The following is a 16,692-nucleotide window of genomic DNA, read 5'->3' on the forward strand; positions in this document are numbered from 1 at the left end:
AAGTATGCAGACCATCGAGCGATTATACAGATTGTTTTTAGGAAGCTGAAAATAACTAAGTTCATTTAGGCATACAGTTAGAAAACACTTTTGGAGCATAACACAGGGATTTTAACAGCAGTTAAATATGTTTCTGCCATAGACAAAATCACAAGGAAGAAACAATGGGAAAATGGTAAACTGTGGTTGCTCGTGTATCACAGGGAGCTACACTGGTAGAAGAAGCAGTCTTACAAGCTTTTGGCACGTGTACAAATTGCAGTAATGCAGCAGTGGAAAAATCCATGCCTCTGTGACAAATATTACAGAGGTTCAGACTGCAGACTGAGTTTGTAAAATCAGTTAATTGAAAAAATTATGCATATATTTGCACTATTATATGTGAAATGTATAGGATACAAATTAACTCTCTTCTTCACTACAGGATAGAAGCAGGTGGCCTTGGTTTTGACAGTGTATACAAACAGAACAATTAAATAAGAGAAGGCAAAATATATGTGTTTTTAAAAGGATTATCATTTAGGAAGTATAGGGTCCGATACCAAGAATTTCTACAAGATCTCTTTGAAAAGCCTTGTGCAAGGCAAGCTATATCTCCCTCTGATTGGCATCCTGGACTTTTTCCTTCGAATACTGGCCATCCACAGAGCTTTTTAAATGTCAGTCATTGCTATGGGGATCCTCTAATGGATATTGCAGGAAAACAGGGATTTACATCTCATAGTTATCTTTCTCAGCTGAGACCTACAGACACGACTAAAATGCAAACAATAAATATTAATAACTCTTCCTAACAGTTAAAGCAATCATTTCAGACAGTTAAATATTACTGAAGTAGGCCCCTGATGTGCTTGTCCTTGTCTCATATGTTTTTCTGCTGAGGTATAAGCTCGGCAATGGCCAGTTTAAGTGTATGCCATGTATTTTCACTATATTCTTCCTTACACAGGATCATAGCAGTTAATGCATGGACCAAGCTCTACTCTTAGAGCAAGGTGACTCTGGAGTAAACCCCTTGGATTCAGTTGAATTACATTCGTATATAACTGAGAGGAATTTCCTTTGATGGATATAATTTCCATGCATGATATACGTACGTTCCTCAACAGTAATTAAGACCAGATGGTGTTTCATATTTATACTGTAAGTGTGTGGCTATTGCTTTTCTGTGACACCTCAGAAAGCAGTTTTCTGCCATTCCCATACATGGCCGGTACTTTCCCACACATTCGACAGCTAATAAGTTACAAAGATTCCCCAGAACAAGCATCTAATGCAATTTAAAATTGAAAACCTTGGCAAGGAATTAGGCAACAGGTGCCTGGTATCCATCTATCGTGTATTTACAGCTGGAAGAATTACAAGCCGGGTCTTTCTAAAAAAGGTTTGGAACTTTGTGTCTCTGGAGGAATGTGCACCGAGGGCTCCATGCCGGAGCGGGAATGGCACCCGCTCGACGAGGACCGCAACTGCAAAAGTAAGTGGCGTTCATGGGTTGGGGGGTGAATCTGCACATATGGGTGCACGAAGGAAGATGAGGTTAACTTACATTTTTAGATTGGCAATCCTGGGACTTTCCACACATGCTTTAGCCTTGGGAAGACTCCAGAAAAGCCAGTCAGAGCCACCAACTTATTCAAGCTTTATAAGAGAAACTCTGAAAAACTTTTGATATACATATTACGTATATTTTAATATATGTGTGTATACACACACATATAAAGGTGTATGTTTGTGTATATAAATGCATATATGCATATTTTTGATGTACACAGTTCATAGTCCTGTACTTGCTGCCTCTGAAACTAAAAGGAAAACATCTTAGACTGGTAGGAACATTAGTACCACTGTAAGAGATAAATAGGATACTGACTGATAATCACAGTTACCACCTGTGACTCAATTAATTTCAGAGACATAAACCCTGCATAAACACACAATGAAGGATTGTTTCTGTGGGGTGGAATATCCCCCTAGAGAAATTTGCAGAGGCTACATTGAGGATCTTACAAATTTATTATACTCTTTATTTGTTAAGAGAAAAACCTCTAATTGTGTCAATCATAAATAACAGCTGTAGTGCAGGATACAGGTTTTTATCAATAATCATGTCTCTGAAAAGACTAATCTCCACTGAACTGTTGCACCTCTGAATGTGGATAAAATATTAGAATTAACTTTGCAAACAAATTCTTCAAGTATTCTGGGCTGGATGAAAACTATATTTAAATAAGCCTAGATTTTAAAACAAGATCTTTTCTCCTTCTGATTTCTTCATATATTACAGACAACTGTAGAAGGTCACAGATACATAATTCGATAACAATTTCTGTGACTTCCATAAGAGCACAAGTAAGGGTTTCTAGAAAACTAAGGAAACGGGTGACAGGTCTCTGTTCTAGTGGGTAACCACCTTTTTTCCACAGACATATACTCAGAGTATGTACTTGTTATATGCATGCCCAGTATTTAGCCCAAGGGTGGTTTGCATCTGCACTGCAGTATATAAATATATCTGCAGGACAAAAATCAGAAAAAGCAACATCCACTGAAGAAGGACATATATGTTTTTCTTTCCAAAACTTTCTAAGGTATCTGCTGGCTTGATAGGAATATTCTTTTTTAAGTGGATGAAAGTATGGACCAGATTTCAGAAAGTATCAGGATAAGTTCTTACAGACCAGAATTGCTCTTTTCTAAAACATCTCAAAGCTCTCTTCCCCCTCTGCCCAACCCCAGTCACGGGTTGTGCTCTTGAGGCTGTGCCTGGTCATGGGGAAACGGAACAGGCACCAAGACAGAAACAGTGCCAATGTCCACATCTCACCATCGGCTACCCTCTGCAACTCCTACAGCTGCCTTGGTATAACTTAAATGATCATCTAGGTGAAGAGTGGCTAGTTTTAGCTGAATCCATCAAGAAATAATTTGCTAGTAGAAACAAGAAGGTATTTTGAAGACTTTTCCTTCTCAGTACTGCCAGTTCTCATAATTGTAATTAATGTTTGTTTTGCTCAGAGCTCCAGGTTCTGGAGTTGTGAAAATCTCAGCTTTCATTAAAAGAAAAAGTAGGTTTAGTGCCTGCAGAGACAAGCCTGAAAACGTGAACTTAAGGCCTGAAAAAAAAAAAAGGACAGAAAATAAAAGGTACTTAAAAAGGTACTACTTTAAAAAACATTATTTTAAAAAAAGTTAATTGCATTCATTTTTAAGCCTTCAAGTATCATTTTTAAATGCATAAGGCTAGATATGCTACACCTTACAGCTAAAAAACTCCGTGCAAATGAAGATAACTTTACTTTTCGGAGCCCATTTTGCTTCCACGGAGCTCACAGATGATGAAACAGAAAGAATGGAAAGGAAAGAACAAAGAACTTCACTCCTATGACAGTTCAAATATATTGGCCCTTAAACTACCATTTACCTGCTCAGGCACGTTGCTGAGTGTAGCATGTCAAGGTACCCCATCACTAGAAATCATCCAAGAGATGGATGGAAAAGCACCAGCCGTATCCATATGATTTAGGTCCTGCCATGGCAATATAAGCAGAGCAGGGCTTTGCACAACTTCTAAGCGGGGGCTATGTCGCAACCTGTCTGCTTCACACTGCCATTCACTGGTGGTCCATGTGCTGGGCCTGGCTCTCCACTGAAGGGTATGAGAGTACCTCTCCTCTGGCTAACTCCTGTGCCTTAGACTTTCACAGCAATATGAGATCTGAAAGCCAAAATGATACAAAGCTTCAGCAGAAGGTGGGTCTGCTTTCATCTTCACAAGGTCAAGTGTTCCTCCAAATAAGTTTCTTCATGCACCACATAATCTCTCTTTTTTTTTCCCCAGATAAAACAATCAAGCTATTTTTTTTCTTTTCTTCTTTTTCCCTTACAGGCAAGAAGATGGGTTTGTGTCGTGGACTCCTTGATGTGTATGTCATTCCTAGTCCTGCCACATAGTCAAGCATAAGGTGTCCCCACCCTTGCAGGCTCCAAATCCAGCCTTCTGCAGGTGAAAGCCTTTACATACACGAGTTCTTTCTTAGGGAATATGATGCTTCACACGTCACCGAATGAAACTACTACATGGGTTTTTTTCCCCAGAAACAAATTTCTTTCACAAATTTTTGTGACTTCATTTTCTTCCTGGTCCTGGAAGGCCTCAGAGGAGATATTACATATGTATGCTGCCAGGGATGCTGAGGACACTGTACAATCACTGGTGACTTTCAGAAAAGGAGAACTGGGGATGGCTGATTTCAGTTATCTGTAATAACTTGGTAAACATCAGGAGGAGATAGGCGTTGCTCAGAGCAGCAGGCCGAACACAGAAAACAAAAGCCCCAGAACAGGATGGATCAGGAAAATCACAGCGTGACCAGTCTTAGTCAGCCAAAGCACTCTGTAACTCGTAAAAGCATCCCCAGGAATTTCTGGTCTGTGCAGTCAGGGATGTGTCTGGGGAATACAGATACAACCTGCAGTTTACTGGGGGTGAGTGAAAAAGATGAAGGGAGAACCAAAAGGACTTGATGATTTGAGGGATTCGGGGTTTTGGCAAGGGTCTAGAGTCTAAAGGTAAGAGAAAACTGTGCAGCACTTGTTTCAAGTAGAGTCAACATGAATTTCAGGTACAGTCAACATTCAATAGTCTCCAGATTTCATCATTAAAATATTAACATAAAAGGACTAATTTTTCAAACTCAGACTGACAGAAGAGTTTATGGATTATATGGCTGACATTTTAAAACTGTAGAAAGGGAAGCACCACCTTACAAGAGGATGAAATGTCCACTTCTTACTGTTTCCCCAGTGCACATTGACACCACCACTTCCAAATTGTTCCATTTTATCCATGTTTCAAATCAATAACCTTAATTTAGGCATTTCTCTCTGAGTTCTTGATTTTAGGTCTTTAAGATTCTTTTAGCTTCTTTGTACATCATAGCTATAAAATAAACAACTGATGACTAACGCAAATCATTCACTGGGAATGTTGGCCTCTCGTCACCAAACTGATATCTATAAATAAATATGGTCATTATTTCACCAGTTTCCATAAAAACAACTCTTCATAAAACATCCAATGCAATCCTCCACCAGAAGACTTATCTTAGTCTCTGCCAGCACCTGAAGTTCTATATACTAGACCTGAATCTCTGCCTAACTTCTTTTTTCTGTTCAAATGTTCTCTTCTGCCTGCTGCTGCGTAAAAGATCGATACAAACAACAGGGGAACCCATGCCAACAGTGCATTAACTGTATGTAAATGTTCTTGATGCACAGTGTAAATTAACTGGAATAAATGAGAAACTTCCTGTCCCTCATCACTTTCCATTATAGTTACCTTATATATTATTTGTTTCTCCAGATGGTAAAAAAAGTAAATGGAAATTTGTTTTTATGCTACCAGTGCTCCTGCAAGTGAAAGAGAAGAGGTACTTTAGGATAGATCAGCAAAGTGAGTTTGGCAGTGGCAACAGCTAAAGCAGTTGAAATGCTTCGAATACATCACTGAGGCAAGTGGAGGAGGCTTGCACTTTTCTAAATCCAAGCTGTGTTTACCTTTGTAAAGTACATAAATAGGCTTTCTTGATAGTCAAAAGCAACCAACGCTTTGGACTGCTTTCTATGCCTGTTATAAATGGATTTCCTTAAACTGGCTTAGCAACCAAATCAATCACATCAACATATGCCCCTGGCATGGATCTTTCATGCCCTCCAGTAAAATAAATGTATAAATCTCATCTAGAATAATTAAATCATCTCCAATTTGGATTGCTTGAAGAAAGTGGACAAGTGGAAAGTTCTGGAAACAGAAGTTCATTGTTACCCCTGAACACAGAGAGCATGACCAACTTTGGTATTAACTGTTCAGTATCCCACAGTCAGGTCTAGCCATTTCCATGCCTGTTCTAGACCCTGCCCTTGCTGCTGTGAACACCACCCTTCCATCCCCACAAGGAAACTTTTAGATATACCTAGGACCCATTTCCTGGCTCTGGTTGGCCACGTTTGGCCATGGTATGGTTTGGTCATGTTTATACTATTAATCTCGTTCATCCTCTAAAACACAGTTAAAGGAACTCGCAGCATCGGAGTTTCAGCCAGACTGCTTTGGGAACCATCCCTGGCCCATGCTAATTTTTGAAGCATGCTCAGGAGTTGTTTGGGAGAGGACAGGTTGGTGCAGGCCAAAACCATACCCAGGAGCACAGTAACAACGGTGCCAGCGACTGAGCTCCAGTGCTCAAGCCTTGGCACCGCTTAATTTACAGCTATTCCTGAGCTAAGAAATCCAGGAACTGGTCTGAATTGTGTTAGTAATCTTCCATCTTAGATCTGATCTATTGCTAATAAACTTAATTCTAGCAGTGACCAGACAGTAAATTCTTTTTTCTCCCGCAACACAGGCTGTTGCATGTTATCAGCATGCAGAACCAAAAGGCTCTGCATGCCCAATCCAAAGGCAATTCCACTCAGTGAAAGTCTGGAAAATTAATAAAAACCAAAATAGGGGAACATCATTTGTGCCACTGTACAATTCCTTCATTCCCCTCTACCTTCAATACTTACCAAACTTGAACTGGAAGAGGGACTCAAAGAAAGGAAACAGGAATGATGAAAGGTGTGAAATGGTTTTCATATGAGGAATCGTTGAGTATTCTTGGACTCTTCTGCCTGGACTTGGTGAGGGTATGATGAAGGTCTATAAAATCCGGAGTAGCAAGGAGTGGCTGGATTGCGAATGACTGCTCACTCCCTCTCCCAGTGTAAGGACCAGAGTGACCAGACTAAGTTATATGGAGCTGGGTTTGCCACATGGAGAAGTGTTTTTTCACCCAGCAATTAGAGAGCCCGTAGAGCTTTTACCGAAGAGCTACGTGGACGCAAAGATTTTACATAAGCTTGAGGGGATACTAGACAAGTGCTTGAAACAGAAATCCCCTGGGTTACAAAACAGACAAACTTCACCAGGGCCAGGAAATCCCCTGAGCTGAAAATAGTTGGAGGCTGAAAGCAGAAATTATCACAATATGTTTGCCCTGCTCTCACCCTTGCCTTCTTAGGGGCGCTACCGGGAACAGAGCACTGGACTAGCTGGTCCAGGGGTCTGAACCACCTTGGCCACTTTCACATCCTCACTGGTGACAAAGACAGACTCTGGACGACATATTCTCTCTTCATCATCAGGGCTGAAAGCACACTGACGATGCTCCTATGGGAATTGCTCTGTTTTCTGAAGGGTCCTGGCCTTGCACTGCACTGGGAAGAGGCTGTCCCTCCTGAACAGCCCATATCACTTGCAGTTACACTGCAGGGCGGCCAGGTGTCTAAATCAACTCCACCACATCTAAACAACACTAAATTACAGCACCAACTTAGCCAAAACTTAAAGAACAGGGAAATGATCCTGGTGGCTGCACAGTAGGTCATAACCTTGGGTTAACACAGCAAAAATAAACTCAGTGTTGTTTTTGCAGTTAGTTTTTTAATGTCTTTCAGAGGTAGCGTGTGGATCCTCGCCAACTGTTAGCACTGCAACTTTGAATCCTCCCTGAAATCCTGCCTGGTTCAATTTTCTGTTTAAAACTTTGCTTGTGATATTACACAGGATTTGGGAGTAAGGGAATAGGGAAGGGTGAGCTATCACTGCATGTGGGATCTGAAAGGCCATTTCAGTCAGTTTTCTGCCACAGGAAACAGTGATTTATTGGTGAAATGCCTAATGCAGCTGGGAAGCTCTGCTGAAGTCTTGAATTTGTGTGAATATTTCCCACATGAGAAAAGCCCAGATGGGAAATAGTCACACAATGGGAGGGAGAAACCTGGAAAGTGGTAACGTCAACAGAGATTTAATAGTAATAGTGTGCAGCAAATTGGATATGCAGTAAAGAGTAATACAGTAGTGAAACAGATCAAAGCCATTTTGGGTTGAGTCACCAGAAGCTTCATTTCAGCCGCTGGAATGTAGCCTTAATTTCTGGGCATGTCTTTACCTGAAAGACTAACTAACTGGAATGAATTCTGAGAAGGGCAGCAAAACTACCGCGGAAAGAAAGACCAGTTGCTAACAGCACATCCTGACTGAGCAAGGAGTGCGGAGGCACAGACTGCATGAAGGGAGAGAGCACAGCTATCTGCAGGATGCAAACAGCAAGCTGAGACGAGACAGCAGAGAGCACGGGGCTGTACCACAGAAGACAAAGAAATGTTGCAAAAAAACCATGAGATAAAAGTTACGGGGTAGTTCCCTGACCGTGGGATATGTTAGGCTGTGGAATGGCCACCAGAGCAAAGATGCCAATAACTGAGATGTTGTGGACTGTAAAAGGGAGGTAAAAGCACAGCAGGAACACTCGGCATTGGCGGAGATACGGGTTAGAAATGTTAGGGCTTTCCCAGCACTGAGCTGTATAGCCTGGAGATTCATGATCTACTGAGTAACGACGACGCAAAGCATGCAAAGGGAGACTGTAATAGATTCTTGGTCTATGTGAAACGACCCAGGCATATTCAGAACAACCCATCCCTTACTGAGCGTGTACACCACAGCTGAACATCTACCCTCAGCACACTGGGGAGGAGGAGAGAGGGAAAGTCATGCCTCCTGGCTTGAGTATGCGAAGCAGATACCACACAGTTTAAAACAGGACAATATCCTTGAACGGAAATTGCTTCCAAAGTCTTCTACATGATAAATTATTACATCATGCCTACGCTGTTATTTCACTTACAAAAAAATTGGTAAAATACAATTTTGTTACAGAAGAAAAAAAATAAATTACAATGGTGTCAGTATTCTGATTAAATACTTTTTCAAAAAAGATTCCATGCTATTATTTTTGGCCAAAAAACCCAACCAAACCCCAATTTTTAAATATTAAATATTAGGGAAAAGCCAAATTAGTCTCTCTACTCCTTCACCCTTCAACAAACAGGAAATCAAAATGAATAGAAACCTCTACTGCATATAAGATTATTGCCCTGAATTTTTGACATTAACTTTTTCACAGTAGAGACTACCACGTGTCCTTTATCAGCAAGCTCAGCCCGGGTGAAAAGAGTTAACAAACACCTCCCACATTATCAGGGATCCTCAAAGTCACTACAGATGTCACCTACCAGAAGCAGAAAGCATAGGGTCTGAAGGATGGGGTTAAAGACAGAGTTTGTGCCTTAACATTGAATTTTGTAGATCTTTTTGCCTTTGAAGACCACTAGAGTTATTTCAGTAGGCTGTGTATATGTCCAATTCTCAGTCTTAAGCAGAGTTTGCAAGGTAAATCTCAGCAGTGTGGCTTTACGATGATCCCCTTTGGAAGGCTGAATGGGAGTAAAGCTAGAAATTTAAGAAGTCTGGATAAGCATCAGGGGCTGGTCAACACTGTCAGCATCTACTGCTCCTGTTCAAAGCTGGGATAAAGGTGGCTTGTTATCTCTGAGTTTATTATTCTGCAGATCCACAAACTGTACTATGACAGATACGCTTGAATCTTCACGAGACATGATTCTGGATATACTGAACTTCATAAGGCATGTGGGCAACCAGGTCCTAGGCCAGCTTCTGCAACTGTTTTCACTTCCATTTCATCCATATTTAAGGACGCATACCTATTTAGTTTCTTCTAGTAGTTTCCAATAGAAGAAGAAAGAAAAAAAAAAAAGGGAAAGGAACAGTTTTGCATTGACATTTAAAGAAAAATCTACCTCTTCAGTATTAGCTACTATTACAGCTCCTTACTCCTCCGGTGGCATTCAGCTCCCACATCATCAAGATCAGCATTTGCTTTTACATGTAGGAATAAACCCTAACTATTAGAAATAAATTTCTGCTGGATATGGAATGCCACTGGCAACATGCGATGGGTCTCCTGCAGGAACGATGCAACCTTAAAAGTTTATCACTTAACATTTCATATTTTATTCACCTATGTCACCGAGGCTTAGAGGGCTGGGGAAACGTAGCAAGCGTGGAGACTGCTGCTCCCTTTTCTCAGAAGCACTGCCTCTACAGCATCACTACAGATCTCCAGGGAGGACCGAAGCCTTACTGTACAATCTCGCAGATTATTTCTGTTTGTGTGCTCAACCCCAAATGGGAGGAAATGAAACACAACCATTCTGCGGGCCGTGAAAGGGGGGAAGCGCAGCCCCATGCCTCGAGCATGGCTGCAAGGCAGTGACCTGGGTTGGGTGCCAGCTTTGAGAGGTCAGATTCATACCACGGTGCTGTGCACTCATCAGTGATTTGCAGAATTGCGTCTCCTTGCCTTTCATTTTCCTCCAGGTGAAACAAAGATGGTATCAGCTGAGAGGCCCTCTGAGGTGAAAAAGCCTCCAAGCCTTACAAATATCATCAGTTGTAATTTTAATGTTTCACTCCATCTTCAAACGAGTGTTGTTCTTATAAGGGCAAAGCATTATTTTTCTCTGCCCTCCTCTAGAATAAACCGGGAACGCTGACAACAGCTTCAGAGGTTAATGTGACAGCTACCGACATTCACTGCGGAAAATCCAGACATACCTTTCTTAAGCAACCAAGAAAGGATTTCATTCAAGGCTGTGTGGCTTTTGAGCCTTGAAAAATCTTATTAGTTAGATAGGGAGAAAAAAGTACACGTAAGCAACCCATTCTAGGAATCTAGCGGCTTGTAAAGAGAAAGAACGCAATTATGCTGAGCTGTGCAGCCGGAAGTTTAACAGATCAGACCCCATGTGCCCTGACGCACTTAGTCTAACTCTGACTTGCTGAGCTGCTTTAAGCTCTCTGTCAAAACGGCATGAGCCTCGGCGATTCATTTCACAAGCACAAGACACCAGTGTAAGGTAAAGCTGATGCAAGCTGGGAGTAGCTGGATCAGTGAGATATGACTCTCATGTCTAAACAGGGCTTTGGGCTGAGCAGAGCTGGCTTAAAGCAACTTTCCCATCACAAAAGGGAATGCATAAATGAAGCAACTAACGCACTTTCTCTGACCTTCTGGTCCTTAGCTGCAAAGGGAACCAGTACACTCCATTGTCATCTCAAGGCCCTTTCCATATGTCAGCAGAGTCATTGCCAAGAAACATTAGTGGTAAAATTCCTTAATAAACCAAGTTACCTAAAAACTCCAGAGAATGGAGGCTTCCAAATTTTAAAATCTTATTAGGAAGATATTTTCTCAAAGATTTCATTTTGAAAATAAACCCCAAGGCTTGGAATAGGTCTAAAACCTCAGTGGCTCTTTTAAAAACTAAGCGACCCTTCTTTTCCCGTCTCTTATTTCTTAAACAAACTATTAAACAAAAAATCCCCGTTTCTTAAGTACCTACAATTAAAAATTGAATGTTTTTGTCTCAAGAAGTAGCTATGCAAATAGAAAGAAACATTTTACAACGCAGCAAGCTTGGGCCCAGTTTTGTTATAGTATAACACTTGGGCAAATGCCCTCAAGTGTAGCACTTCTAGCAGGTTTTCAGGCCAGAAGTCTGCGTGCTCCCTCCCCAGTGAGAACTGCCATTGAATAGTGGCTGCAAAATTGCTGCGTGTTTAAGAAACAGGACAGAAAGTCAGAGATCTGATTTAGGCTTCATATCACATCTCTGAAGAAATCTGGAGACCATTCTTTGCCTTATTTACCAATCTACAACCTGGAGTTAATTCTCCTGCATTGCACCAGTCCTGCACCATTGCAGGACAACGCACCAGTAACCCCGAGTTAAGCTGTTAACACCAAAGCTGAGGCCTGTATGTCCTTTTCTGTCAGTCCCATTGCAGGGTTTTGCTAGTGATGGGAAAACAAATGCTAACTCCTGCTTGCAAACCTTCCCTGAATCTTCTCAGCTCATCCTCAATAGAATTGTAGAAACCTAGAATGGTTTGGGTTGGAAGGGACCTTAAAGATCATCTAGTTCAAACCCCCCCTGCCATGGGCAGGGACACCTCCCACTAGACCAGGTTGCTCAAAGCCCCATCCAACCTGGTCTTGAACATATAAAATAAACCACCGTCTTCTCGTCTCTCTTGGGCAGGATCATCCTCTCCCTCCCCTCTCTCTCTATTTGGACAGTGACTAGAGCCGTGTGCTTTGCTCTCTGCCCTGGGCCTCTGGGTATTCTTCCAATATAATGATTTATAAGGAGGAGGACGGTTGATTTCTCTCCTGCGTGCCAGGCTGAGGGCTTCCTGGGCTTCCCTCTGGCTGTCTGAGTCCTGCTGATTTCACTGGCTGGTGGGAATACCCTGCACCTTTTTGAAGACACAGAAGGTCCCCCCCTGGCAAGGAATCTCATGAAACATGCACTTTTTACCATTGCAAAATGGTCCAAAATTAGCCTTTAAAAGCCGTAAATTACCACAGTAAGCCAAGGAATTTGCATTTGTAAAGTACACGCCTGAGGTGCAAAACACATTAACAAAATACACAAATAAACAAAGCTGTTCAAAACCAAATGCAATTACACATTCAGGGCAAGGTGCCATGGAAATCCAAGTCAGTTGTGCATGTATGTTTGAGGGAAACGTTTTGCCCTGAGTCAAAACTATTTTGTTTCCCCCGTAGGGAAAACATACTAGAAGATACCAGTGCTATCGCATTATTTACAGGGTAGCAGTAGCTAAGGAAATGAATAGCTTGAAATACATTTTGCGCTGGACATGGCTAGTATGCAAAGGCATCTGAGAACTACTTTGCCTGAGAAGTGTGTGCTTAGGTGCATACCTCTGTCTGTGACCATATTAAATGCTGTTACTTACGCAAGGAGGATGCTGGCAGCCACCTTGAGGTGATTTAGGTACCAAACCTTCCATATCTGTGCGAGGTCTTCCAGCCTGCTCAGGCATTTACAGTAATTAAACGCATCTGTGCAGCTATTATGTGCAGGCGTCACCCAACCTCCCTGTAGTGGCACTTCTAAAAACACTGAGAAGCCAGTGATGGTCCGAGAACATTGTGATGATATGGAGATTCATTTTAGTAATCTTCCCCAGCATCCTGGAGACTGTCCTGTGGATGGAAGTGTGACCTTGGAGCAGAATAATTTTGCAGATATATATCCCGATATATCAAGGGTGGCTTTGATTACCACACAGCTCAGCCACTCACAATATTTTGCATCGCTCTCGTGCCTTTTCAGCAAGGACTGTGGGGCCTTCCTGAAGGTAATGGAAAAATGAAACTTCACAGCTCCTGCATGAAGTGCATTCTCCTCCAGCATTGCACCAGTATGTCCTTTAGTGAATCTCATTGCCTTTAGCTTCTGTCATTAGACACCCGTACCCAGCTTTTACTTCCATACGTCTAACTCTTGTGTTTGGTGTCATTCAGTGCAATTCAGTGATTTTTAACAACTGCTTTGCAAGACCCGTAGGGGATGGCTTCCACCCTTGTGGATGAGTCCTAGGGCTCTCCAAAAGTTAACTCAGGTTTCACCTATGCGGCTGAGTCTCCCGAAACTCCCTGCTCAAGTAATACAGCCTACCTTATGCCTGTCTGGGTGCAGGGACCAGACCCCAGTGCACACTACCTTTCTACTTTGTACCTGGTCCCCCCAGCCAGGGCATCATTTAGTGAACCTAAAGGCACAATACAGCCACAGATGTGTATGACGCATGGACAAGCTGGACATTACAACCCCTGAGGAACACCTGCATGGTATATAAATATGCTGTTCAAAAAGCCACTGCCACCAGGCTCAATGAGCCTACACAGGGGCCTGCACCTACACGGGGAACTTTCTACAGGTCCACAAAGCAAAAGTGGCTGGAGGCAAACATTCAGAGAGGGGTGGTGGGAGGACATCTCAATCGGGTGTTTTTAACTCTCACACAGACGCAAGACATGTTTCCAAATGGGAATTTTGTGGGTCTTTTCTATGAAAATTTGTTTATCTTTTGGAAAGAACTACTAGACCTTTTCAAAGAAAGAGATCTTAGTTTGTTCTCTGCTTAAGCCATGGCTATAGGAACTGTCTGTTTTGAATATGACCCTTTTGCCTGGGGGCTGTCACAAGCAACATGACACCAAGAAGGTAGGTTAGGCTGATTCAAATCCAATGAAGAGAAGCCTGAAATGGTTTTCCTGGCTGGATCAATAGAGATTTAGTGCTAACTCTGGAGGGCTTTTTTGGGCCTTGTTTTGGGACATTTTGGGGGAGGAACATACTGAATCAATTCATAAGGCAGAACCACAAATTAAAAAGTTTTTCAAAAAACAGACAGCATCTCACTAGAATGTCCTTGTTTCATAGTGTCCAATGTAGTCCATAGTACCAACTCCAGGTACCAATCCTGTTTTGACTATTCAATTAAAAAAGCTTTATGTTTCATCATAACCATGTCCTACGTATACCTGGTGTTGGATTTGCTTGGTTACGGGCTAGTGGAAGTTCTGTTCCTTTTCTTTTTTGCCAGTTTACCTTGTCTTCCTCCAGATACCAAGTTTGCACCTCCCCTTGGGTAGGACTGCTTTCTTTCCTAGGCTGGGATCTGTCGTGCCCTCTGTAAGGACAGACCAAATCTGAGTCCCTGTGGCTACTGGCCTAAGTGTGATCACAGGCGTAACGTGGCCCAGCCACCACCCTACAAGTAAAAGTATATAGAAAAAACTAAACTTTTAAATAAATAGATTTTAAAGTAACAAATAATCTACATGCATGTCCACCTGTCTAGAAAATTACCATCTCCAGGGGACAACCTGGTGAAGCTTCAAGCAAGCCCGAAGCTCCTTTGGCTTGTTTTTTCTTCTTCCTGGCAATGATCAGCTATTTCTTGAGAAAGCATCTCCCCTGAGCCATGCCGAGCTCTCCTGCACATCTGGGATTCACTCCTCTGGTCAAACTGCAATCCCAGGCTGAATGACAGTCTTCAAGGCCAGTGACTCTGTCTCCTAGGACCTCTCAAATCTTTCAGGAGGAGTGGCTTATTGTTCTCCTTATGTCTGCTTTTTCCAGAAAACTTTTACCAATGATCCTAACAAAATACAGCTCAATAATACAAGCAAAGGCACAGCCTGTCTCAAACACATTATGTTTTTTTTCACTGAGGACTCAAAATACACGATACTTATCATAGGCCCCGTATCTGGGCTTTATTTAGGTGACTAAGTGGGCACAGGATCTTGTCAAAACACAGTGCCCAGTTATGGATGTTGGGCACATAATAATCTGGGACAGTGACAAGGAAAATTAGGTTTAGTGTGTTTTCAATTGGGCACTAAACACGGAGGGAGCCAAAATTCATACATTCTTTTGAAAAGCCTGACCTAAGTGACTTGGTCAAAACCAAGTGACTCAATAGCTAAGCTGTAAAAAAGATACACTGTTGGGTTATATAATTTTATTTCTAGCTCAAATTGCTTTTTGAATTTGAATTCAAAACCTCTGGCTAGCCTACTTCTCATCTCTATTCAGCTCCTTCACTACCAAGACGAAGACAGGAGAAATTAAAATTCTGGCATACCACAAGAGATCCTGTTACGCTGATGTAAAATTGATTAGAAAAAGCCCAGTTCTGGAATTTTCCAGCAAAAAATTGAAGCTTTGGGAGGTTAAGATAACGAGCAGACACGTATTTGTTTATGGGAACTGCAAGTAGTGAAATTTGCTTATCAATGGCAAAAAGGGCAGAATTTAGCCTTACCCTGCATGAAAATAACAGGAAAACACACCAAAACCTATGACACAAAGTTCAGATTGGACGGGAACTACAAGCTGCATAGCTCAGATCAGGAATCCCAAACTTTCCAAGAATACAGAGGACCTCGCTTCAAGGGTGCGTATTCAACCTCTCCTGTGTCATAGGATTCAGGGTTATTTGGACCTGGTACTTTGCAGCAAGGCCACAGAAATTTTAATTCAGATTGTAGAGAGAATACAACTTCCTGATGGAACTGATACAAACCTGTCTTAGATAACGAAGCACAAATACCTTAGTATTTTCCATTTTTCATAGTTTAGGAGGGAGCGAATAAATATAATAGGTCTCCTCCTCCTTGGAACACTGCAGTAAGTTTTCCTTTGAATTTTTTCTATGCGTTATACATGCATATATGCATTGTACCTTGTAAAGACAGTCATGACGCTTTTACTTTGGGATGGATATAGATGTAGATGACATAGATTTGCAAGGAGTAAATAATCAACTGTGTGATTATATGGCTGACTATATGTCCATTCTGTGATCGTCTTTAGTACATTGTAGAATGAACCCCTATAGAGCTAACGTTTGTAGAACTCCTTTGTAGTCCTCAGATGAAAGACGCTACAGGAGTGCAAGACATTATTATCATTATTCAAACAGTAAGCCTGAAATAAAGCATGAAACTACTGCCAGAGTGACTGTGAGGAGGTGAGAGCAGGGCAGGGGTGTGAGAGAGGGTGAAACAGCAGCTGGCATTCTCATTTGCTGCCATTAGCACGGATCACATATCTCTACATGGAGAATCATTTTCTAATTTTACCTTGGGAGGGGGGAGGGGGAAAGAGAGGGGCATTCATTCCATGTAATTCAGAAAGGACCTTAAAGACCTATTTATTATGCTGCTTCCTTCAGGGAGTTTGCTATAGGGTTTTGATTTCAGCTACGATATACTGACTGCTGGAGGAGAAAAAAAAACACTTCCTGAACCAGTGCTCTCCCTTCCTCCTCTTAACCCTGAATTTCACATCAAGTCATATCGTTCTCTTTCCCCTTTCTGTTTGTAATGTCAAAATATA

At 41.8% G+C, this 16,692-nt stretch overlaps 1 protein-coding gene across 1 annotated transcript in view; it reads left to right on the plus strand.

Moving 5' to 3' along the window:
- Positions 1-1,428: 1,428 nt before the first annotated feature.
- Positions 1,429-16,692, plus strand: part of LOC134510860 (uncharacterized protein DDB_G0271670-like) — a 159,320-nt gene continuing 144,056 nt past the window's right edge. The window contains exons 1-2 of the mRNA XM_063324077.1: positions 1,429-1,477; positions 3,698-3,753. Coding sequence (XP_063180147.1) covers positions 1,429-1,477; positions 3,698-3,753 — 105 coding nt within the window. The remainder of the gene's footprint in view (positions 1,478-3,697; positions 3,754-16,692) is intronic.

The sequence above is a fragment of the Chroicocephalus ridibundus genome, chromosome 2, assembly GCF_963924245.1.
Source record: "Chroicocephalus ridibundus chromosome 2, bChrRid1.1, whole genome shotgun sequence".
NCBI lineage: Eukaryota > Metazoa > Chordata > Aves > Charadriiformes > Laridae > Chroicocephalus > Chroicocephalus ridibundus.